This window comes from Trachinotus anak, unplaced genomic scaffold, assembly GCF_046630095.1.
Source record: "Trachinotus anak isolate AG129_WGS33_773 ecotype Australia unplaced genomic scaffold, CSIRO_AGI_Tana_v1 ptg000020l, whole genome shotgun sequence".
NCBI classification, from domain to species: Eukaryota; Metazoa; Chordata; class Actinopteri; order Carangiformes; family Carangidae; genus Trachinotus; species Trachinotus anak.
In genome coordinates, this window is record NW_027273871.1 from 1,465,714 (window position 1) to 1,490,763 (window position 25,050).

Consider the following 25,050-nt stretch of genomic DNA (forward strand, 5'->3'; position numbering starts at 1 on the left):
CATTCATTAGCAATACCACTTATGAGGGGGGCAATCCCACCTGATGCTGGATGAGACAAGTCGCCAGTTTATCACAGGGCAATTTAAAGAGTGGTGTATGTCTTTGGACTGTTGGAGGAAGCTGGAGTACCTGGAGGAGAAGATGCAAACTCCACCCAGAAAGGCTGCAGCCAGCAGGTTTGAACCCAGACCCGTCTTGCTGGGAGGCCACATTGTTAACCACTGCACCACTGTGCCAGTCAAACATTAAAGTGTGTAAGGGTTTTAAGTGAAACACTCAAGAAATATTTGATATGTCTTTACTTTGACACCGACTTGTACAGAGCATCAACTCAAAACAACTTCACAAAGGCTGTAAAAGTATTTACATGGTGGAAAAAAAACAACTACAGTCTTCATCTAAAAAGCTTTAAAAATGTGCAATTTCTTGTTTGGCATGCACACACACACGTTCTTCCACACACATGGGGGGGAAAAAAAACATACCCGCATGAGCTTAAAGCTCCCTTTTGTACCTCATACAAACATATCTTTCAGATAAAATATGATTTTTGTTAATAAATATTTCCAACACTCCATACAGTACACAGAAGATGCATGCATGGCAGTTTGATTTGAGAGAACAAACAACAATATAAAACCTAAATCAAAGGAGTGTTGATTTATAGCTGATCAGATATAAATAGGAAAAAGACATTTGTACAGCAAAGGGGCAAATGACTGCTCGAAGGGAAATGAGGGAGAGGTCACGAAAAGGGCTGACGACAGGAAGTGTTCGACTTCAGTAGTAGCACGAGTTTTGTTTTGAACGTCAACAATGAGTGCTGAATGTCAGCATTCCCTTACATGTAAGGTAACTACAAACCACACACAAGCATATGCTACTATGGTTGTGTGCCCATAACTATTAACAGAATACAGACAGAAAGACAAAATGTTTGAGTGTATACATGCACCATCCTCTTGGCATGTGAACACAGAAGGTCAAAGTGTTACAGTGTAGGACAGTGAGAGATATATTGTGCACACTCACTAATGATGCTTCAACTAGCCACAGAGGAGTGTGCCACGCACGGATAATGGCATAATTTGTCTACCAATGTTTACAACAGTAGTCAGAGGACAAGCTGGTTCACTGATACAGAATATAAACAGAGCAAGGGCAGCATAAGGAATTTGCGCTTGAATATTCTGCATCCGGTCTTTCTCAATCAGTCTCTTCAGTCAGTCTGGAGACGTCAGATGTTTAAGGAGCAAAAGGGACACTAGTGTACAGTAGAAAGCATTCAACTGGGTCATGCATTGCACAGTTTTCCTCCAGAGGAGGTCTCAAAACAGTAGACACAACAGGAGAGAAACGTTACTCCAGATTTTGGCTTTTCCTTCTCAGTAAAAGTTACAGCCTTTTCTCTCACAGTAACAAAACAAACAGTAACATGACTGCATTTCTGTAGCATTTCCTTTTAAAAACTAATACCAAAACTCCAATTTAGTGCAATAGTGAAAACCCTACCAGTGATATTACGTAGTGCCACGGGTAGTTTCCTCACTGTCTCTGCTGATACTACCAGCAAACTGTCCATCCTGATGGAGGCAGCAACAGTCAATCAAGTTCAATCAGGTCTTGAGTTCCTCTAGGAAGCGAGTTAGAAATCTGAGCGAAGTGCCTTCACAGGTCCTCAGGTGCAGAACAGGTTAGATGCTGAATGATGACCATCAAGCAGGACTTAAACTAGGAGCACATCAATTGTATTTTACAACATGAAGCTGTTAAGCGAAGCTTGTGCTCGGATATAATCGCATCAGGTCATCTTCATCAGCGTACAGCAGTTCTTATATCCAGTGGGTTCAGTGGTACGTCCCATTATGTCTGGGACGTGACTTACTGTTCTTAAAAGTGTAAAAGCTCCAGGTATCTCTGGGGCGTGTCATCTCCTTTTTATAGATACAAAGATCTAAGTGTTGGTCTGGAATAGTTAGTTCCAGATGTTTGGATCCACAGAGGTCTACGCTCTGTCGTGGTCAGTTTGACGTCTCAGGTCTGGACATCTGACGGTTCAGCATTCAGGAGCCCCCCTACTTTCAGTAGGGGCAGGGCGGCATGCCCCACCTTCCCCAGGTAGCGAGATAAGGGCATGGCAGCTCCACCGAGGGAGCAGCAACAACCCCATGCTGCAGCTTCTCCTGGAGCGGAGGGACAGGGAGGGGGAGGGGGGGCAGGGAGAAGGGATGAAGACGGGGCAGGGCCGTGGGTTAAGACTGTGTCATGGCCCGGGTGCAGAACTGAGGATAGGCATGAGTGTTTGTATGGCGAGCGGGGGAAATGGGGGAGATGGGAGCCCTGAGGCGGGATGGGTGATGCGTTTGTGTCAGAGCGTGTAAGCAAGGTGGGTTCTGAGGTGACAGTCAACAGCGTGTTAGGTGTTAGAGATGATATCGGGTGTTTGTTGCTGTGCGAATGTGACAGTGGTGAACTGTGTGATGAATGTCCTCTGAAAGGACAATAAAGATTAGTGTTCTCATCGAGATAACTCCTCCTTGGTTCTTTTGTGTGCGGCAGTGTCAAATCTGGTTGGCCTGGTGTGTTTGAGCAGCTGTGCGATGAGAACAGGTCCGGGGGTTTGGGGAAGTCAAGCCAAGAGCCATCAGAGTCCCCAGCGGAGGATGAGGAGAGCAGAGAAAGGTTTGGGTCATGGTCTGAATGTGGTTCTGGCTCTAGTGTTGTGCAGGGCGGTAGGCAGGTATCTGTCTGGAGCTGTGCAGCCGGGGCAGCAGACACACAGGAGGAGGCAATGGCCAGGTATGAGCGTGCTGGGCCTCCTCTGTGAGAGCAGGCTGAGATGGCAGCGAGGGATGTGGAGGCGGAGGTTTTGGCTGCAGCGAAGGGGGAGGTAAGGGTGGGGAGGGAGGGGGAGGGGGGCTCCTGAAGTCCTGTCAGAGGCTTGTCCCGGACACGCTGGAGTCGGGGAGGTAGGTTGTGACGACCCGGTAACCCTGGGCGCGGCGGATCATGTCGCGGATCTCCCCGTTGAGCTCCAAAAGCTTGGAGCAGATCAGGCTTAGGTCCTGGCGGGAGCCAACCAGGGCAATGGTCCCTGTCTGGCCCAGCGTCTGGTGGCGGAAGTAGATATTGAGCAGCGTCTGGACCTCGCTCTCTGAGCTGCCACCGAACACTCCACTGGGCCACTGCCTCCTGAAAACGGGACAAAAAGGAGGATGTGACTGGTCAGTATGAAGAGAGCAGTGTGCTGCGTGCACACATGTGACAGTGTGTTCAGGAAGTGGTTTTCTGGATGAGGTCTGCTGACTTGAAGGGGAGAGCAAAAAGAAGTTTCGATGTCATATTGATCAATCATGCATTGGTTTTTGATTAGATCCAATACTGGGCTTTCATTCCAATAATAGCAGCCTGTGGTGCAGCTCTGTAAAGCGACTGAGGACAACTTTTCATATTCAACAGTCTGATGTTTCAGAGTCTCTCCTACTATAATTTTCAAAGACACAAATGTGATTCTTTTTATAGAAATAAAAACATCCATATTTTACAACTATTATTGGCACAAGTTGTGTGTAGTTGTGAGTTGTTACTCACCTGCACTCCTGGATGTAGCGCACAGCTTTGGTGAACTCGTGGTTCTTAAGGCACTCCAGTATGGCCTGCACAGCTGCCTCTGAGGTGGGGAAGCTGGGCACAACCATGGCTGCCACCTGGTTGGCGTGCGCGTGAGTGTGGGCCAAGAGTTTGTGCTCCAGGTCGCTGGCTACAGCCGCCTCTGCTGCCTGCAGGCTGGTCTTCAGATCAGTGAGCTCTCGAGACATGTTCAGAAGCTACGAGGTGGGAGGGAAAGAGATGGTGGTTTAGTGTGTGTGTGTGAGCTTCTGTGTAATTACAGATGAACATTTATATCGTTTAGGAGATAGAGGTGTGGAAACGTGTTCTCTTTAGTTCAACAGCATTTTTAAAAATGGATTTATTTAAAATTGTTAAATGTTCAGTTTCTTTACGCCAACAACTTTCATGGACACAGGAAGGTACAGCAATGATGTAACTTATCTTCATTTGCTGCCATTAGAGTCAGTATTATCACATATACTGTGTCACAGATATGCTGTGCATACCATTAACTTTTTGTCATACCGTCTGTTGGTTGACACAAAAAAGTAACAAAAGATGTTAAATACCTACATGGTGGCGGAGAGTAACCTATGGGATTCTGAATAATTAGGTTTCGACAGCTGAATGTTTGAATATATGTTGAAGTGAGACACGTTTGCTCGGTGAAGAAGAGCTGTGCTCTTTCTGTCTGCCAAGACATGCTCCCAAAATAAAGTCAGGGACTAGGGGAGAAATCTGATTACTGACCTGCGTGTATGTGTGGATTTACAGCAAACAAGTAACTAGTGTCCAAGTAAACACACCGAGTGTCGCCATTACATAGTTGGTCCATCAGAGAGCACTGACTGTTTTTAACTGTAAAATGTCCTGCCTGGTGCATATCTTGGCCACAGTTGTTTAATAACCAAATGTGACGGATCCAAATTCAATGTGGATAAAACTTGATAAAAAAAAAAAAAAAGTTATATTGGCAGATAAATGATTTGTTCAACTACCCAAACTACCACTATTTTTCATTTTTATTGCAGGTGTGATCATGTGATCGTGATTTGAAAATGGTCACATGACACATGCAGTTGAAAGACAATAAAACAGGTGTAAAAATAGGTACAAAATATACAGTTAAATACAGTATAATTTTGCTAAAAATTGTTGTTTAATTGTTAACTAGGAATGAAAAATGTGTTTTGTTTCATTAGTAGTGTGATGAGAGCTCAACAGGCTGCAGAGTGTCATTGTTCTGTCTTCTGGCGTTGTGACACAAGACTGTGGACGTTTGTATCGTGGCTTCGGTCTCAGTTTCAGAATCGTTAAACCTCTACAAAACATCCACAGCAGTGGTATTGAATCTATTTGATTCTGGCAACAGATTAGTTGTATAGTGAATCTTGTCACATATACACAGAGGAACTAACAAGATAAACATCTTAATGAAGTGTGATTCGGCTCACCTCAGGCACAGAGCTGATGGCGTGAACCTGACCAATGAGCGAGCAGTAGGACTGGAAGAGGAGGAGAAGCTGGAAGTGCAGCTTGTAGAGCCTCTGACAAAGCTCCAGTTGCTAGAAGACAAGAGCCACATTCATCAGTGGCAGAGAACGTGCAGACACGACAACACAGTCACACGATCTCAAGAGAACACATCATGCGTACACACACATGCAAGGGACACAAACACACAGTAACGTGACTAGCTGATTGTCTTGTGAACTAAGCAGTTTATTTAAGATGAATCTGAGGCAGTGAAGTGAAGAAACTTGGAAGAGAACTTACTGCAAGAGACTCCATTTGCTAGACAGCGAGAGAGCATGTTAGGGCATCAGAGTGAGAGGAAGACAAAGCGTCAATCAAACACATGCACGGCACAGCATAAACCACAGTCCAGCTAGCAAGAATTAGTCAACAGTGTACAAAACCCAGCAACTTTCAAATTTCAATTAGTTCTTGTGTGGCTAAGGGAGAAAAAATCAGAAGGATAAAAAAACACACAAACATTTCAGTGTGACAAAATCACAGAGGAGCAGAGAGGCAAAGAAAAACAGGAAAACAAAGCACAGATGAAGGAGTTACCTATATGTTGAATGAGTTTGTCTGTAAACTATAGACAACAGTTTGTTACAGTGAACAAGATGTAAATAAGTCAACGTACCTTCTCCTCTGAGTCTCCAGGCTGGCAGGTAACCACGCTGTCACCAGGACACCTGGGAAATGTGTCCTTACAGTTCCTCAGCCACTGAAGGAAAAAATGAGACAGATAACAAGAGTGAGGGAAGCGGCTGGGAAAGAGGAGGATTGAATAAATTCAAATTTTATGGGTTAGTCACACATTTACATGAAGAACAAAAAATGTATCAATAATGTGGAGAGGCTGAGTTACCGATACAGCAGCCTCCTCTTTGGTGTTGTAGGTATCCAGGTATTCCTGCAGCTCCAGTGCACTGAACTTCATCTTTTCAAGGAGACCATAGGACATGATCTAGAAAGACCAACAAGGAAAAGGGAGGAGGTGAAAAAAATGGGACTTGTCTGACTAATTCAGCACAAATCCTGTTTCTCTCTGTTTGCAGGCAACCATCGGCTGGACCAAGCAATACGCCGCAATCACCGCCAAGTCAACTTCGTCTGCCAGCAGCGCTCACCGTGTCTGCATCAATGTAGATTGTGGGGCAATCTGAGCATGTGGTTAGCATCTGTGAGGACCTGAGGAACTTTGATCCGATGCCCCTTAAGCCCTCTCCAAGGTAAGTGGCAACATCGGTTGTCAGGGTGCAGAATTTACCCTGGATGTTCTGGGAAAGGGAGAAATGTTGAGGAATTATTGAACTGTTGCACATACATGCATTTAAATCCTACTGGATCTCTTGTTTGATGCTTTCTTAATGAATAAAGAGGAGGAAAATAGTCACAAGCAGAAACACAAGGACAAAAATCTACAAAGTGTGATGAATTATCAATGTTTTCAACCGTTTACCTTAAAGAGAGACGAGAAGACTTGAAAAGTGTAGACGGCGCAGGACCCATCGGAGTCTGTCACAAGCTGGTTGATATGACAACGCCACGCTTCCTCAGCGTCGTCACACACTGTGGGTTGGAAGGCTGCCAAGATGGCGGAGAAAAATGGAGAGGGGGGAGGAGGAAAACCAAGGTCTTCCAAGTCATCTACATCATCACGTAAGCTGTGACCATGGGAATGGGAAAGAAACGGGGGCACAAAGAAAAAAAAGGTTTTGATAGTTTTCCCCCCAAATAAAAAGGTTTTATATCAAAATCAAGTGCCCAGCTACCTCATGGGAATAAATAAGCTGGATAAAAATGGATACAAAATATAATGTATACACCTCAAGTATTATGTTAATTATGTTAATCTGCATTGCAACCTAATATTTCCCACTATGTTTGTAGTGTGTAGTGTTGGGGTTTGCATATCCATAAAAATTGGATGTCTGTTTAGACTGCAGTTTAACTGAGGTTTAGTCCGATTGTCGTTAAAACCTTCCAGTAAAACTATATTCCATGTTGTTTCCTGCCCTGTTACTCCTGTCTGTCACATTCACCTGGGCAGACAGTTGGGGTCTAGAAAGTCCAGCGGTGGTTGGCAGTAGTCTGGGTTGAGGGTGTGGTCCAGATTGGGCAGCTGATCCTGAGGCTGCCCCGGCAGCTCCAGGGTGAAGCTCTCACCGCAGTCTGAGCCGTGAGGGAGCTCGTTGGCGCTCAGTGACAGTTCGTCATCATGGGCCTGAGTGTCCTCATCCTCACCACAGACCCTCCCCTGAGGAGACAAAGGTTACATTTTCCTGACGATAACAAATGTAACCGTATAAATACATATCTTTACTAATAAGTGTTATCTCACATGTAGGCCACTGTGATCATCATGGAGGGCTCCCTGGCCAGGTGTGGTGGCATTGAGGGATTGTGGGTCGGCAGATGTGTCGTAAGAAGTGGATAAGGAATCAGTGTGATTGGTCTCCTCTGATGGAGAAGGGTTGGTCTGGAAAAGGAAGGCAAACCAAGAATATCCACAATTTTTAATTCTGTCAAATTAGGTCATGGAAATAAGGGACAATTAAGTATTTTCAGCTACCAGTGGATGTTTATGTACAGATCCAACTGTTAAGGCTACGCACAAGCTGAGAGTGAGAGAGGCTCTGGCTGGTCGAAGACTCCTCTTCCTCTGACGACTCGTCTGAATCGTGGGGGTCCTCGTGACCCAGACTGGGGGTGCTGCCTGAGTGCTGGCTCTCCTCTAACAGGTCACCCAGCTCTGTACTGTCCAGAGATCGACGACGCACGCCCCAGTTAAAGTTATCGACAGTCTCGCCCTAGATGAAACACACACACACACGCAAGCATTGGAAGACAAGAGCAGCGGCAGTGGTAGCAGTCGTTTCCACTGCTGTGAGAAGGCATTTTCATGTTAACTTACAATGAATGGTTGCTGCCTAAGAGCGTCTGGTGACAAGCACACGATGCAAAATGAACTGTTATTCATGGCATGAAAATATGCTGGAGAGGCTGTTTGCATTCAATCATAAACTATGATAATCTTTATCCCATAAAGACTTCATAATATCATTTATCTCCATTATGACAAATAGCAGTATTGTCAGAAATGTAGTTTAGCAACCAAGCTGTGAGAGCATAATGAAGCATGATCAATGTTTTTTTTTTTTTTTTTCCTAGTGGGAAACAAAGGAGCCAGCAACACCAAAGCGCTGATACAAGCTAATGCAAGTGCTCAGTGTGAGACACCTTACCTGGAGCTCCTAGGTAGCAAGGGGGAAGAGAGAGAGACACAGAGTTAGACAGAGAGGAGACAAGGAGGAGGGGCAGAGAAATACATTTCAAATATATCGATGTTAAAGAAAGACAGGCAGAAAAACTGAGACATACAATAAAGGTAAAAGGGGAAGGAAAGAGAAGGACACTTCACCATATATACTGTTAATGAAGTGACCATGGGTGAAATAACAGTGATATATGATATATCACCTCTCCGTCCTCCAGCTCCACGTCCAGGAAGTCGAAGTCTCTGAACACTCTGAACTGCTGCTCACTGGCAGTGTCATCTAGCGTGTCCTCCCTGGTTCCTCCGTCCTCTGATGACACGCCACTCTCCCGCACCTCCATCATGTCCAAGTCGCCACACGATGAGAAAATCACCTGACGAGAGGAGGAAAAAAAAAACTCATCACAGACAGCTGGGGAAGACGGAGGCCTTATTCTTCTGTAAATATCTGCAGAGATTGGAGGACCTCACGAAGTTTAACGATTTCAAAAGCTTAAACTCTGAGGAACACTTTGCACATCTGTTCAGTGAGGCAGATGTGTAGGAGCAGGAGGAATGGATCTGAAGAAACAAGCTTGGCAAGATTAAATAAATAGTTTATTGCTAATTAGACAGTGTGCAGGATTTTTTAGTTGCAAAAAGCCCTAATTCTAAAAAGAATAGAGACATAATTTGCCTAAAAAATGGGACTTCTTCTCTTTTGTAGATTTTTGTTGTCTGTAAACGAGCAGGCTGCACAGGTAGAATATTGTAAAACAAGACATGGGACATAGCTCACAGATGGGTTCTTGGTGAGTCCGACTTCTTGTCCGCAAAGAGACAAAACGTTCACCAGCTTCTCTCTGGTTCTTTTCTGTATGTGAGAGAAAGACAGAGAGAAATACAATAAAGCATTAATCAGAGAATGAATTGCCAAAAACTCTATAATCCTCAACTGTCCCTTTCAACTTTCTTGGCTTGTTCATTTTTATCTGCTTCAGTTTAAATAAGCTATAAACCATTTGAGACCAGTTGTTCCATGAATTTAACATTGACATCTACACAAAGTCGAGCACAGTTAATGCTTGTGCTATTTAACTGATAAATATGACGAAAAAAGGTAGGTGCCACAATGTTATTGGATACATCAAGCAGTGGCAGCTCTGATATTTGCACTTGTCATAATATTACAATTAAACTGTGTGTCAAATGTTAAAATACCAAGCAGTACTGAGAGGCTATGTGACAGGCGTACAGTTAGAGCTACATAAAGAAATCTACTTAAACCCACCTACAATTTCAATATGGCCACGCGTTAATGGTAGGGTCTAACTTTACCTGAGATGACTGTGGTCGCCTCCAGCTCACAGGCACCAGGATGGTGTTGGAGTTGGATCCAGAGGAAGTGGAGGAAGTACTGCGGGTTACCGCCATGGCTCTGGCCTTCCCCTCTCTACCCCCTGAACCCTGGAGCTCATCGAACCGACGCCCAATCACTGGAGTCTGTGGAGAAAACAATGAATAGTTTGGATATCACGAGCATTCATGACATGGAATCCTCTCTTACCTCAGAAATTGTTAATGAAGCACTGTGCTGTTAAAGGGTCTGGTTTGATTTAGTTGCTCCCTCACCTCAGAAATGTCAAAAGTGAAGTCCAGCGTCTTCCCGGGCAGAGCCTTGGCTGAACCGTCCCACACCCTGCTGACCTCCAGGTTGGAGAGGTCACCCTGCGTGTGGCCGTACACCGGATGAACTAGGCTGGCAGAGCGTGACACCACCAGCTTTAAGATGTTCAAAGCATCCTTCCAGTGCACTGTCTGTGGAATCACATCAAACACACAGTATGAGAGAGACAGCTGTGTGTACTTTACAGCACACAATAACACACTGAGCAGTGGTGAAACAAGCACTGTGGGACACTCACCTGGACAAACTTCTCAATGGTCTTCATGACATCGGCATTGAACTGTTTGACTTGTACAGCAGTCAGGTCCATGTGGCTGAGCAGGCAGTAGATGATCTGGAGGAGAGACTGCTGCATGCTGGGAAGGCCCTTATCCAGCAGCTAAGAGACGGAAAGAGACATTTATCCAGTGACAAAGCAGGCAACCACAACATTGATCTTGCTTAGGGGCAAAGTCAGTGGGTGAACAGCAAATATAACACTAGACTGCAGCTGATTGGATTATCTTGTTCTAGCTGGCAGAGTAAAGAGAAAAAAATCTTTCAGCAAAATATCAACATGAATCCATTCTGCACCTCACTGGAGAAATGGGCCACTTACTAGCTTCCATGCTTCATATACACCATGTCCTAAATGCAATGAGTTGAGTCCAATACTTGTAGTATGTTCGAGAAGCCACACAGGGAGAAAGCTAATCATGTAAACCTACAAAAAATTGTATATTTAAGAGCATTTACCTCAGCCATGTAGGTGACCATGTTGAGTGTGATGTCGGAGAAAGCCTCATGGAGGTAGCGGCAAACCACACTGACCCAGGAGAAAGGGTCCCGTGTGTAGGAGCGTGTCTTATAGAGAGTCATCACATGGGCCAGGTGGGACAACTTTGTGTGTTTCTCCTCCAAACACACCTGAGTGACGCAATGAGAGGCAATATGAGAGGGAGGAAGACGCACACAGTTCAGCCCAGTTCAACTTGGGCTTTTCACTTTTCTTGTCCCATTCAGATTTTTAGATAAACTTGCTTTAATGCCTAATAAAACCTGATCCAACCAAAACCAAACTGGAGGAACCAAAGGGAAACTCAAGTAAACTGGTCTAAGCTCAACTGCACTGTACCTGTGCGATCCTCTCAGCGCTCTCCTTACAAAACTGAGTCGGGTGGCCAAAGTGCTGCACCAGGTGCGGCAGCAGACACAGCACATTCAGAGGGAAACCTGCACAGAGAGAAGAGCTCAACCTTCTGCACTGCCCAGTATAAATAAAAACAACAGACTTTGTCACTGACTGAGCCAACAGAGCTCTGCAGGATTCTACAATGATCCAGACTGAGAACAGCCTGATCTCCAGCACCTACCTACGGACTGTGAGCTGTCGACCACAGGAACACGAGAGACTGGCGTGAGCTGGCAGAAGAGCTGTAGGGTGAGGTCAGAAGTGGCCTGGGAGGTAAAACCCTTCAACAAAAGCTGCTGAATCCCGGAGAACCCGCTCCACCTCAGCTGAGCCTGCAGCTTCTCCAAGCGCTCACGGTTCTCTGCTCTGTCTAAGGGAACCTGGGAAAAAGAGTTTTTGGATTTAAATTTTGTGTCTTCCTGAAATTCATGATGAATACCTGAGGATATTCTATTTTTTTTCTAAGGTCAGTGGATAATCCCCTTTTGCACAAATTAATAGCCAGTTGCTACTACTACAAAGTGCTGATAGCAGTTCTTGCTATTTATATGCTATTTATATGTTGGGAAGCTTAAATTGGGAAGCTTAAATTGTAATTTTTTATCCCCAATAGCAAGTGTTTGTGTATCTTATGATGGCTTGGTGAGTCAAATGTCTTCGTCCAGTAGGGAGCGGCCATCTCTGCCATATCGTTTGTTTCTACAATTACATAAGCTTTCGTATCAGTAAGTTTCATCTTATCTACCTTAGACAGCAGCTTGTGAACAAGGCGAAGTGACATCTGATATTCAAACTCAAAGTCCGACTCCATGAGAGACACCGCCACCCAGAAGACTGTGGCCAGTATTGATGAAGGATGGGAAACGTGGGCAGGATCCGATAGAACACTGGGATCGATACGATTGGTCGATGATGTGCAGGAGCCAGGGGTTCTTCCTGATCGGGAGAGGCCGTGACTGTTGCAGGCCTGTACGTTGAAAATTAAATCAAGAATAGATCTTTACTGTTCAGAATACAAGAGGTGTTTGATGTCATTAACAATAGACAGTTTTCCTACATACAGCAATATCACACAAAGCATCTACTCATCTTTGCTGCTACTTTACAATTTCCCGAGCTGGTTTTACAGCTCTGGCCAGTTTGTTTTTATTTGCTACAGTCCGGTTGCCGTACAAGGCTGAGATTAGACTGAGATAGCCTTTCCTGCTATCAGGCAGACATACACTTGTTCCAAAACATTTTGACTGACACCAAAAGCTCTTAATTTCTGATTAAGTTTAACTATCTTATATATAGCATCAACATTGTGTGTGAAATTCAGTTAATTCAGCCTCATATACCATGGCAAAATATGGAAGAGACCAACTATCATCAGCATATTCTAACTGTTTTAAACACAGCATCTCCTCAAGCATTAAGTATCTGACCAAACACCAATCTTCCTCTCTTGCCTGTATGCGATCCAGAGTCGCGCTGCGAGGAGGATCACTCGACTGGTTGCCACACTCGCCAAACTTCTTGGGGACCGAGTAGGAGCGCTGATGTCGTTGAGATGACAGACCAACAAATCCCGGGCCAGGGAAGTTCAGCTGACCTGTGCTCTTTCTGTTCATCAATTTGTCACTAGTCACAAAGTCTGGTGAGGACGTCCTGTGTATCAAGCACAGTAAAAAGTCATATACTTGAATACGGTTATATACAGTGAATATGGTTTCTGTATTAAATCCCTAGCAAAATGACATGGCTTTCAGCAGTATAAAGACTTGTAAAGAGCAGAGGCCTACCTGGTTAGAGCTGCCATAAGGTCGCTGTTTTTCAGACATTCTGCTAAATTCACCACCACTGACTCCAGCGTCAACAGTATCTCCATCACGTAGCCCTGAAACACACGTTTTGTTGAATTAAACGAGCACAAACATCAGCATCGGCATAAATTCTCATCTGCAGAGTAAATAAAAGTGTCAAGCACTAGAAAGTTCTCTCCTAGGCTGTCTCCAACCCAACAATCTCTCATTTACCTGCACCTCATCTCCATGTTCTCCCACCACCTCAACCAGTCGTGAGACCAGGTCAGAGACAGCGTGGTTGTTGATTGGCTGTTTGAGGGCTCTGAAGATCTGGAAAGAGCGGCCAGCATAGTGACGTGAGGAGCTGCACAGGGCTGTCTGTAGCGCCACGTCACTCAGCTCCTGCTCCAGGTGGAAGTCTGTATCAAATGATGGGTACGATAACGCATGAAGAGACACACACGCAAATTCAGGTTTGTCATCAATTATCGTGACATTTTTGGAGATAAGGCTTGTTACTTTTAATAAATGACATAGTTGTCGAGAAGATTGGAGATCTTTTTTATTATAGTAGTTAAAAGGCATCTGTTGTTAACATGAGCAGTTTCTCACCAGACTTGGACTCCTTGAAGACAGATACGACGTGGCGCAGGAAGTTGGAGAGCTGCTCCGTGCTCTTGGAGTTGGGGTTCTTTGGTGTGATGTCCTCATGCACCCACAGCGGCCCAAACGCTCTGAGCAACAACAACACAGTACTCCAGGCACTGTATACCCACCACCAGTAGCACCACATACATGTTACACAAGCACTTAAATCTGTGCACAGTGCACACAGCGTGCACCGCAGTGACACTTTCACAGACACACGCACCTTACGAACACACCTGTGTAAACATTTGTTTGCCAAAATGCAGCAGCGGCACCTCTAGAATTGGACAAAACATCAGAGGAGGTGTGCGTACCTGGTGGAGAGGAACTCGATGAGTTTGTTTGTCTTCTCATCCGTCTCATTGGGTGCATCATCAAGATCCTCCAGGTCATCAGGTGTTACAAGGGGCAAATTTCCTACACTACCCGCAGTGCTGCCGCCGCCCAGACTGGCAGAGGACGAGTTGGAGGTGGAGCTGAGGCCAGAGTCCACCACAGGAGACGCCTGCCACTCTCGCAGGAAGTCAGGTGCATCTAAGTGAACATGATGATAGAGCATACAGAATTAAGTGTAATATTAATATATAGCTCTGTAGCTTTATACTGTTGTTATGTACTGTACTGTTTCTGGACCTTTATATTAGTTACTATGTGAAACTGATGAAATGTCACAGGATTAATAAATGTGTATATGCAAGTTGAGCGTTTTCTACTTACGTGACTGCTGGTACTCTGTGTGGTAGCTGGACTTAATGGTGAGGGTCTTGTTGTCACTGATCTCCCTCGTCAGCATCAGAACTGAGGCTATGACCTGGAAACGCAAAAAGGAGGTTTCTTCAGTGGCTGGTGAAATATGACCAAAGCTCTGATGATGAGTGTATGAATTCATTTTTTGCCTGAATAACTTTCCATTGCCACTATGTGCATGTGTAATAATAATAATAATGATAATAATAATAATAATAATAATAATAATAATAATAATAGCTCTGACCTGGAAGTTGTTGTTGCAGGAGAGGGCAATGAGGAGGTGGAGAAGGAGGCGTTTGCTGTGTTCATAGACCTCTGCTCTGTAGTGGTCCAGACCTGACCAATAAAATACACATTCAGGAAGAAGACAGGACAACAGGATTAGGATTGCACACAAAGCTGAACACAGACTATATTACACAGAAATTTATCTGCACATCTGTCTAATGCTAGATTCTGTTGCTGCGCCCAGAAATGTTTGTGTATACTTTCTTCAACGGGCACAATCTTTTGTTTTACTTCACTGGTTGCTATAACAACTCCTAACAACTCTTATGCATAGTAGGTACCATAAATAGTACATCTGGAGCGCCCCATTGGCTCATCTGGTAGAGCGCATACCACAAAGGCTCGGCGCTAACTGCAGCGGCCTGGGTTCAAGTCCAACCAGTGGCCCTTTGCTGCATGTCACACCCCTTCCACCCCCCACACTTTACTGTCTCTCTCTCACTGTGACTATCAAAATAAAGGCAAAAAACAACTAAAAAAATATTTCTTCGAAAACCCTCCCTGTAAAAAAATTCATGAAACAATACAACATGTATTCTTGGACAACTTCATACACACAGTAACGTGATAATGATGATAATGAACAGCCTGGACTTGAGGGTTAGTATGCTGAATATGCAGAGTACATAATAATAGATTTCCACACAGCTTACTGTCAGGTATGTATACATGTATTAGATTACACAGTGGTGGGTGGTGAGAAATGCAGGCCCTGGGGAATGTGTCTGTGTCTGTGGTGACACAAAAGGACAGTCTGTCCTGAAGTGTGTGTCCATGCGGGATGGAGATAAGACCTCACACTGTCACGCCATGAGCTCACTGGGCGTCACAGAAAACACCTACACACCTCAAGGTTATTTTTGTGTGGACAGGTGTGTGAACGTCATGTTTGGACGGACAGTGACAGCGAGTGATGATTTTCGATCTTATCTTTCTAGAGCAAGTTCCTTTTAGTCAACCTCCTGTTCTCTCATGGGAAATAAGAAAAAGACAGGCTGGAGACGGCTGGCCAGCAAACTAGTCCAGTTTTTCACAAAATCATATCACACTCTAACAAAAACTGGCATGACAGGGTGTGTATTTTATCCATCTGTCTATATTTAGGCTGTGTGCGTGTTCTTATCTCTTTCCCTTTCCAAGATGAATCAGCTAAAGCCTTGTGTGTGTGTGTGTTGTGTATACCTACCCAAGAAGAGGGCATGTAGTAGCAGGGGCAGGTGTAAAGCCCAGTCCTCTCTCACGCTGTGGTCCACCACCATCTCAGTCATAAAGATCACTGCAATGTTACACCTGAGGACCGAAAACACATAGATCTAGTGAGAGCGCAATAAAATCAACAATATTTGCTACTTCCATCGGCTGTGGGGTGGTGAACTGGGCATAAACCCAAACTTATGACCATCCTTGGGTTAAGCTTGGGTTTATGCCCAAGTGACATCAATCAAGCCCACATGCAGCATCTTGGAGCAATGACTGAGGACAACGCTTTTCTGTTACTCCCTCAGACTTCAGTATAAAGCAGTAATGAGAAACAAATTCCCTCCTTCAGTCAATTTAATAAGAAAAGAAAAGATAAAGGCAAGTACATTCAAGAGGAAACCTTTATCTCTTATTGGTTATCTGTGTGAGCTATTTCAGGAATGTGCTAGAGACTGCTGAGAGACAGACTGTTGAAAAACACAATCCATCTTAGAAATGAATGGCAATTAAGGTGACACAGAAAATCTATTTGTCTGGATAAAAAGTTCCATTAATGTAGAATAGCAGCCTGCTCTCCTGTAATGTATGGTAAATACATGCATAAATCTAACCCGGATCTCGTTTTAATTAATGAGAGAGAGAAGAAGAAGATAAAAGAGTAAATCCCCTCTAATAATCATTCTCTACATAGCAGAGGTGGAGGGAGCTGGCTAGGTTTCATTCTGGGCCGGGGATTATCAGACCATCAGTGAGGAGGTGTCACTCCTCTGTGTGAAAGAATACCTTTGCTTTGCTGACTCTGCTGATCTGCTGCTGATAGTAACATTGCTGCTCTAGGTCTGAGCCGGTTTTCTGTGGTGGTTGTTTCTAAGAAGATTGTCTGCACAGTGTCGTTTGTGTGTACCTATGCAGTGGTCCTCTCGGTGTGATGGTTTCTGGGAGGTAGTCAACCAGAGGAGCCCAGCAACCCCCGTTAACGGGCATGGGTAACGGCTGAGGATGGTTGGTCTCCAGAACACTCAGCAGCCAACCAGCGTAAGGTGGCAGTGGGTCCGCTACAAAAACAGAGCAAGATTTAGTCAAGAAAAATATACTTAAACGTATATCACATACACAGGCTCTTTCTTTGACCTTCAATGTCACCTGCTCCAAATACACTGACCACAGACTTTCAAGCACAAGCCTGAGAAAGCAGCGACAGCTCATGTTACAGGTTACTTATAAAAAAGCTAATTCAAACTAAATGGAACTAAATTGGATGTTCATTTAATGTTTTTACAGTTTGGTTTCTGTACTGATTAAACAAACAAGACATAACCACAATACACAGAGGTGCTGGTAGGTGGATTTTGTTATCCTTGAGAGAGCCAGGCTAACTGTTTCCCTTTGTTTCCGGTAAGTGGCTAAGCTAAGATCGCCAGCTGGAGGTGGGAGTCTCATGCTTAGCAAACAGACATCATCTAGCTTTGCAATACGTTTGGCAAGAAAGCAAATAAGTGTAATTCCCAATATGTCCAACTTTTTACTTACTTACATTTGCATGCAAGAGTTTGGGCACATTACAAATTTTGTTGATTTATGAAGGGAAAAGAAGTAAACACAACCTCTGCAGCAAACAAAAATGTAAATGCACTGCTACTTTTTATTTTCTGAACTTCAAAGTTAAATTGGTTTAACTTCTAACTTTATAATAATATATTTTCTTTAAAAAATCTCTGACAACGTAAAACAGAACCTAATTGTCATGGTTTAGAAACTGACCCCTCCTTGTACTTGGCTGGTTACAGTCCGGCTTAATCACATGAGGACTACAGCAGCAGACTCATACCTGGAAGCTTCCCAACACAGATGCTTGCTGAAGATAGACTAAGTACCATCACTGTGGTCAAGGTTGTATTTGTGTCATAGGGACATTAGAGACAATTAAAGTAAGTGTGCTTGTAAGTGGGGAACAATAATGACTGATGGGAAGAATCCATATCCTGGAGCTCTCTCTGAATAACAGACAGATGTGAGTCCCCCTGGGGGTGCGCGCATGAGTACACATTGTACAAGTCCAGCAAGTTTGTACATTTATTCTCATGAGAACCAAAACGACTTACTCTTTTCATCCTCGTAGGAGCCTCCGGAGCTGTTGCTGTAGCGCGACTCCAGTCTGTTGTGAGCCCTGGCCCTACTGAAATGACATGAATGACATCAAAAGTGAAATTCTGAGTTTACAAATTCACACAATCTACAGTCTAATATGATGCTTACATATTTATATCTGCTTGCAATACAATGAATACAACAGTCTTAATGTGACAGCACATTCAGATTGTTTTTTTTTTTAAAGTCATGTCAATACAAGTTTATAAAAATGCGTTAGTACTGACCGCTCTTCCTCTCTGACCAGCTTGTTCTCATCTGTGTCTGGCAGGTTCTCCTGACCAGCCACCACAGTGTTACTGCTGGAGGTGGTGCCTACACATAAGAGACAGTAAAGATCATCCTCACAAACACAGAACTGTCCACCATCTGTCACATAAAAAAAGCTGTGAGGTTCACAAGGAGAGTCAGTGTTGAGATGGAAAATAAAGGGGGCAGGGACGTCTCCTCTCACCTGTCTGTGAGGTGGAGGCTTTGTTGCTGGCAGCGAAACGGTAGAAGGGAGGGTTGTCACAGTGCAAGACCACTGGGTTGACTGGGTCAGTCTGCTGCAGCTCAAACAGGAGCTCCTCCATAGTCTGGATCGTGTTGTTGCGACACAAGTAGATCACCACCTTCTTGATCTAGAACAGATTCAAAGATTGTATTTATTGGTTTTTATCACATTATCTCTATGTATTTGTTATCATAAAATGTAAAACACCCATTATCTTTGTATCAGTAAAATTCAAGTGCCTCTGTGTGCACAGACTAAACTTACATAAGGCAATAGCGTGGTATCGCTGCTGACTCCACACAAGCTAATAAGGAACTGCAGGGTGATCCGTAAGTTGTTGCTCCACCTCTCGTTGGAGACCAGAGCGTTCCAGGCATTCTCGATCTCTGGGCCGGGAACCTCGTCTCCATACTGATATAAGCAAAGAAAAGAAAATCCATTTGAAAGTCAGGAGATGTCATTGGTAAAGAGTAATTTCACAAACAAGCACAGAGATGATTTCCCACCTTAGCGGTCATAAACATGAGGTTGTTGAGCACCAGCGAGGTTGCCTGCAGGGAGCCCCAGCCGTTGCCTCTCAGACTCGGGGCCACACCCATGCCCTGTGCCTGACCGCGAGGTTCTTCCTCTGGTGTGCAGGGGCTCGAGGCAGGAGGTAGGAGTCCCGTGTCCACCAGCTCAATGTTACTAAGCCAGGGAAGCAGGTAGGATAACATGATCTGTCTGCCGTTGGGGTGGGTGGTTGGGAAACGCTGGCTCACCTCTGCAAAAATGAATGATTGAAGTGTTTTGAGGAAGCTGAACATTCTTTAAATGAGTATAATAACAGAAGAGCAAATTTAACATCTTTCTGAAGAAGAATACTGGGGAGTATTTACCTGAGAAAAGAGGCAGAGTGAGCTCTGGGTACATGCTGGCGAGCTGAATGGAGAGCTGAGACAGGTTGACACTGTACAGTGGAGGCAGGGGCCCGTGTGTTCCATACAAAATATTACCAGGCTTCTGCTCCACCATCCGCTTGGAGTACGCACACAGCTTAGACTCCAGCACCTGCAGACATGTTAATTATCTTTAACAGTCAAAATGCACCGACAAATTTTGGCTTTCTCCTTTGTTCCCCTTTCCACCTGTGCAATTAATGTAATATTGGATTTGTGTGCTGTCTGTGTGTGTGTGTGTGTGTGTGTGAATGTACCTGCATCAGCTGCATGGATATCTCATATATTTCTCTGCTGGTATCTGAGGCTTTGAACAGCACCAGATTGAGCAAGGTCACTAGGTCACATGGGTAATTCCTGGAAAATAAGGAGAAATGCTCGTTGGTGGTTGGTGGTTAAAATGAAAACTTCATTGGTTCAACAGGAAATAAGATAATAACTCTCATAAGACTAATAAAACTAGACTAAGTAAGTATCTATTATTAAAAAGAAACTTGTTCACATCCTGCATCAGTCTTTCTAAATGGTATTTTAATAACAGTAATGTGACCATTTGTTGATCCCCGTAGGGAAATTTTATTTTTACTTAAACTCTCCAGCACAGAGGTCAGAAGCTATAAAGCTGTTTCCCTGGAGCTGGAAGGTTTTCAGTGTCTTAAAGGGAAAACATCAGCGGAGCAGACTGTAACCAATGCATGATTCCCTACCTGTTACCGCAGACGGTGGCGATGGCCTTGAAGCAGCCACATGCCAGCTGGTAAGATCCAGTGAAGCAACGGTCCACGGCCCAGTTGAACAGGTTGATTTGGTCTGGGTTCAGTTCTAAGAGCAGAATCACCACCTCACAGCCGAGACGATGCACCTGTTGTTGCATGTTGTTACATGTTATCATGTAGAGGCACAAAATGAGTGTACAGAAAAAAACAAGATTTGAATCATAATTTCCTGCTTAAGTGCTGAAATTTAATAATGTCAGAAATATTCAAACTGTTTCATGTGTACTGTCCAGAATATATTTTCAGAAGAAACATAGCATGTACATACAAAGCTGCTGTGCAACAAGTTAAAGACAACGGTATTTCAAAACGCTGACATACCCGTAGGTCGTGGCAGGCCAAGATGTTGTCAAGCCATTTGTAGAGATAGCCATCAGTAGAGAGACCCACATTGTCAAACACTGGACCACAACACAGAACTGCTGACATAGCCTAGGTGAGAAAAGTTGAGCTCAATTTATTATTTTTTTAAATTAACACTAAAGTGTCTTTAAAACACAATGAAAGGAAATCAAATACAGTGACAGAATAACTCCTGCTGTGTAGCCGAGTTTGGGTATCACTTACCTTCAGAGCACAGTACTGGTAGCGAGTGATCTGGTGGTTGCGGTCACTGTAACGATCGAGGGGAGTGAACATGACACTGAAGGGTCCAGCCCATTGGCTGAAGAGGATGAAGAGATGGTGTCTCAGAGACTGCTGAGGGAAGAGGAAGCGCCTGTGGTGGACTGCACAGATGGTGAGTGTGAGAGAGGAGAGCCACGGAGGGTCAAACAGGGGACAGATACATTTAAGTTTACATTTGTAATCTATGAGCATTTGTGCTGACTGCCATTAAAATTAGTTTGTGGCTGCGGAACACTGCTTAATGGAAATATATGGATGATGGAATTTACTTCTATTGACAGATCAATGTAGAGTATAACGATATATAGTATAATATCGTAAAAGAGGAATTAAGTGATTTACCAGGAACACACTGGATGAGATTGGCCACCATCCCGCTGAAATGGGCTCTGATGTCTTTCAGCACGTCCAGCTCCTTCTCATTCTCAGCCTCCAGAAGCATCCGGGTTAGATCCACATACTCAAGAAACAAGGCACCCAGTGCCAGGGAGTCACGCTCCAGTGCTCCATTGGTGCTATAGAGGAAGGAAATCTAATTATAGCAATCATACAGATCTTTTATGTTACATGGGGAATGTTATACATGTATTTTCACGGGTAAAAGAATTAATTATCACAATAAAGTTGCATAAGACCAAAACAAAATGGCACAGAGTAGAGGAATTTTGTTTGCTACCTGTCACTGATAACTCCTGCATTGGCCAACAGCTCAAAGATCCTGAGCAGCTGCAGCCTGAGAAGATCCCTCCTCTCTCTGCGCTTCTTGTTCTGAAAGCACAGACAGGTTTTCAGTTTACTACACTACATACTGGGGAGTATGATCAACACTCAATGTACACTGCATCTTCAAGTCCTTAAACTAATAATGTCAATTCTGCAGCTGAAATCTAAAAGAAAAATGATGTTTTGTTTATACTGGGATACTGAAAGGAAAAGTAACTTTATATTAACAGAGAAATAATCCATAAATCTATATTTATAAATAAATAATAGCTTATTTATGGAAAACATCTGTAACAGCTATGAATACAGACTATAGATGTTATAGATACTTCATCTGCAAAATATACTCAATTTCCTGCCTGAGATCAATAAAGTCAAAGAGTTTCTCTCTCACTCTGTGTGTGTGTGTGTTACCTCAGGCCTGCGTTCCAGTGCTTCCTTCATCAGTGGATGGAGTTCTTCAACTAGCTCCCTGTAGACACACAGGATCAGAGGGGGGGGTCAAAATCAACTGATTGCCTCACTGCTGAGTTGCTAAATAAGACGGATCAATTCTTCCCTCCTTGGACATAAAGGACGGTTTGATTTAAGGGAACAGTGTGGTTTGTAATAGATATCTATCTTGTGCACACCCAAATGTCACATGCACTAAAACCACTAATCCCCAACCACAGTAACATTTGAAAAATTATTCTGGGGAGAACTAAATCCCTTTGATAACAGTGAGCGCCCTTTTGGAAAACATTTCAGGCTAAAAATAGATGATGGCTTTTAAAATGAAATACCTTCTTCACAATGGAACCACTGTATTTTGAAGAAAAATGTAATACATCTCTGTCCATAATAATTCCCTTGTAGATCAGTGATGGATTTTTCTCTCTCTGAATGTCACAGAGGTATGCAGCTCATCTCAGTTATGACGAGAATGTACAGACAGATGGGATTAAGTCATAGATGAAGGCAGCGTAAAACTGACAGATGAATCATGTCTTCTTTATGTAAAATAGAAAGACTTTCATTCCTGCACATCATCCATTTTCTGTTGTAATCTAAATATATTTAATGTGTGTGTTAACAAATTATTATTATTGCATGTAAAAAAAATGTTCCGTTTGACCCAAGTCTAACACATAAGATGCAGGTTGTGTGTGTGTTTTTTTAGGTGTGTATTTGTGCATGTTCCAGCACCAGTACCTGAAGACCAGAGCATTTGTGCATCCAAACCCCAGCACCAGAGACTCTGTGATCTCCAGACTCTCAGCTCTCATCAGCGGTACAAGCTGTTTTAGAAGCCAGGCTACTGAGGGAGTGCCTATCACCTGAGCAATAAAAAATAAAAAAAAAAACACACAAACATGGATCAGAATGACACATATAAAATCATAAATACTGATTCTGTAACTATGGGCAACATTAACTCTAAACTAATCTAAAATTGATCTAAATTTGCAAAAATGAATGCTGATCGTGCTAATATGATATTAAAGGCTGTCTCTAATTCAAATCACATTCATCTATGTGTTAGGTGAGAGCAACAGTAGATTAAATATTTTCCCTTAAGAGCTGAAATGATTCATTTTCAAGCAAAAATACCAATCAGTCACTGGTCCCAGCTTCTCCAGTGTGATGATTTGTTGCTTTTCTCTGTTTTATATCATTATAAACTGAATATTTTTGGATTTTGGACAACACACACCTTGTTGTCATAGGTGACACTGCCGTCGGGCGTGGTGGCTGTGATCTCTGGTGTGGAAGCCCTGAGGTGACCGGGAGACATGATGCTCGGCTTAGCCACACCGAGACACAGGATCAGGTAGTTGCGCCACAGTGAGATGTAGCTGTCACTGGAGCCTGCTGTGCTGGTCTTCTTAGCATTCACTGGGCTGCTGTGGAGAGAGGTGGATAGGCAGGTGGTCAGATATGTTAATGTCAGTTGTGTGGCCACAAATGTCTGAAGAGTGCGATGTAATTAATGTGTGTTCTTGTACTTGGGGTCAACCAGTGGCAGCAGCAGCTGTAGCCGCGTGAAAGCGTAGGGCCAGGCGTATCCCAGGGCGATGGGGCAGTGTTTGGGCAGGTGCTCCTGCCGCAAGAAGATGTGCAGACAGAGCACCCACGGGTCCTTTAAGCACTGGGCAAAGATCCAGACGTGGCTCGGGCTCTTCACGTCATAGGAACTGCTCACCAGGCGAGCCGTCCACTCCACCAGCCACTGGAGGTCGACGTGGTGGCTGAGTGGTAAGGTGGACTGAGGGAGAGGACGGGAGGAATTTAAGAATAATACACAACAGTAAAAGCAGCAATTTGGAAGATTGTGATCTAAACAGTTTATCTGATGCGCTAACGTTACTGATACACTGATACAAATACAGAATACTTACTGAGTCCGATACAGCCACATGAACAAAGCTGTCCATAACAGCTGGGCTCAGCTGGTCCATGACCTCTATCATGGGTTTGTCATCATCCTGGAGGGGGGGACATTTATAGAATCAGCTATTTTTGAAACTGCATCATACAATGTGAGAGAATTCACAAGCTGCAATGTGCTACAACTTTAATAACACCTTCTCCTTCCATCCAGCTATTTCCACACCCTTTGTCTTTCTTTGGTGACAATTTGCCACCAGCTGTCTGTTACATTTGAACTGTGTCTTTATCTGTCTTGCCAGTCAATTACAATCTATACAGGTTTTTAAATAGTGAGAGAAGATGGTGAGTTGTTTTCCATCCACTGTGTTTAGTTTGCTGAAGATGTGAGTTTCCTGCGTTGTACCTCAGCATGTCCCAGAGCTGTGAAGAGGCAACGGATTTCTCTTAACACACCGACCGCCAGCTTCCTCGTGCTGATCTGACATGAGCAGAGGAGCAGCAGAGCCAGACCCTCAACCGCATGGAGCACTGAGCAATGAGGGCTTCGATCTGGCAGTCTGGGGCTGGCCTGATGGAGAGGAAAGACACAGAGGTAAGAGAAGTTAGTGTGCGTCTTTGGACCAATGTATTTCAGAACAAAGAAACTAAAACAACCAATCATTTCTGAGATTTTTGGTTGTGATGAGTTAACAAATAACCAGATGTGTCTGTAAAAGTGTTTTTTGAAAGAAATAATTTTAAATGAAAAATCATTGCGACTGATGAAAAAGAGGAAAAAGCTGGCTGAAGTGTAACTAACTCTTCGCTGCACAAACCTCAACTCCACCTCGCATCTTCCCCTGGAGCTGCAGCGCTAACCTCCACTGTGTGAGCAGCTGGAGGAGGAGCTTCACAGATGCATCCTGCAGACCCTGATGGGTGTCTTGGACCTGGAGGGACATGTTTAGAAGGGCTGTCAGTGTCAATATGTTAGCATATGCTAACATATAAGGATAATTTTGAATCACTGTTTGATCTGTGGCTTCTGATTGGCCTTCTGTGGCACAGAAGATAA

At 43.9% G+C, this 25,050-nt stretch overlaps 1 protein-coding gene across 9 annotated transcripts in view; it reads right to left on the bottom strand.

Annotated features, from left to right (window-relative positions):
• Nucleotides 1-283: 283 nt before the first annotated feature.
• fryb (furry homolog b (Drosophila)) overlaps nt 284-25,050 on the bottom strand; it is a 62,508-nt gene continuing 37,741 nt past the window's right edge. For 4 of the 9 annotated variants that reach the window (XM_071506335.1, XM_071506329.1, XM_071506333.1 and 1 more), the window contains exons 19-66: nt 24,812-24,925; nt 24,400-24,564; nt 24,005-24,091; nt 23,612-23,871; nt 23,320-23,509; nt 22,818-22,942; nt 22,038-22,095; nt 21,577-21,668; nt 21,243-21,415; nt 20,841-21,001; nt 20,595-20,705; nt 20,205-20,359; nt 19,755-19,854; nt 19,438-19,609; nt 19,066-19,322; nt 18,824-18,970; nt 18,518-18,686; nt 18,291-18,378; nt 18,018-18,091; nt 16,820-16,970; nt 15,902-16,005; nt 14,672-14,763; nt 14,395-14,488; nt 13,992-14,211; nt 13,642-13,793; nt 13,261-13,448; nt 13,027-13,121; nt 12,694-12,892; nt 11,988-12,209; nt 11,424-11,622; nt 11,186-11,283; nt 10,807-10,977; nt 10,310-10,450; nt 10,017-10,202; nt 9,723-9,887; nt 9,184-9,258; nt 8,609-8,779; nt 7,744-7,938; nt 7,470-7,607; nt 7,171-7,385; nt 6,588-6,792; nt 6,256-6,405; nt 5,994-6,092; nt 5,766-5,849; nt 5,390-5,407; nt 5,068-5,178; nt 3,593-3,828; nt 284-3,193 (exon numbers count right to left, since the gene is read on the bottom strand). In XM_071506335.1, the coding sequence (XP_071362436.1) occupies nt 2,935-3,193; nt 3,593-3,828; nt 5,068-5,178; nt 5,390-5,407; nt 5,766-5,849; nt 5,994-6,092; nt 6,256-6,405; nt 6,588-6,792; nt 7,171-7,385; nt 7,470-7,607; nt 7,744-7,938; nt 8,609-8,779; nt 9,184-9,258; nt 9,723-9,887; nt 10,017-10,202; nt 10,310-10,450; nt 10,807-10,977; nt 11,186-11,283; nt 11,424-11,622; nt 11,988-12,209; nt 12,694-12,892; nt 13,027-13,121; nt 13,261-13,448; nt 13,642-13,793; nt 13,992-14,211; nt 14,395-14,488; nt 14,672-14,763; nt 15,902-16,005; nt 16,820-16,970; nt 18,018-18,091; nt 18,291-18,378; nt 18,518-18,686; nt 18,824-18,970; nt 19,066-19,322; nt 19,438-19,609; nt 19,755-19,854; nt 20,205-20,359; nt 20,595-20,705; nt 20,841-21,001; nt 21,243-21,415; nt 21,577-21,668; nt 22,038-22,095; nt 22,818-22,942; nt 23,320-23,509; nt 23,612-23,871; nt 24,005-24,091; nt 24,400-24,564; nt 24,812-24,925 (7,131 nt within the window). In that variant the 3' untranslated portion in view covers nt 284-2,934. Of the gene's footprint in view, nt 3,194-3,592; nt 3,829-5,067; nt 5,179-5,389; nt 5,408-5,765; nt 5,850-5,993; nt 6,093-6,255; nt 6,406-6,587; nt 6,793-7,170; nt 7,386-7,469; nt 7,608-7,743; nt 8,383-8,608; nt 8,780-9,183; nt 9,259-9,722; nt 9,888-10,016; nt 10,203-10,309; nt 10,451-10,806; nt 10,978-11,185; nt 11,284-11,423; nt 11,623-11,987; nt 12,210-12,693; nt 12,893-13,026; nt 13,122-13,260; nt 13,449-13,641; nt 13,794-13,991; nt 14,212-14,394; nt 14,489-14,671; nt 14,764-15,901; nt 16,006-16,819; nt 16,971-18,017; nt 18,092-18,290; nt 18,379-18,517; nt 18,687-18,823; nt 18,971-19,065; nt 19,323-19,437; nt 19,610-19,754; nt 19,855-20,204; nt 20,360-20,594; nt 20,706-20,840; nt 21,002-21,242; nt 21,416-21,576; nt 21,669-22,037; nt 22,096-22,817; nt 22,943-23,319; nt 23,510-23,611; nt 23,872-24,004; nt 24,092-24,399; nt 24,565-24,811; nt 24,926-25,050 lie in introns of those variants that run through there. The other 5 variants (XM_071506330.1, XM_071506332.1, XM_071506331.1 and 2 more) reach the window with 5 other exon arrangements.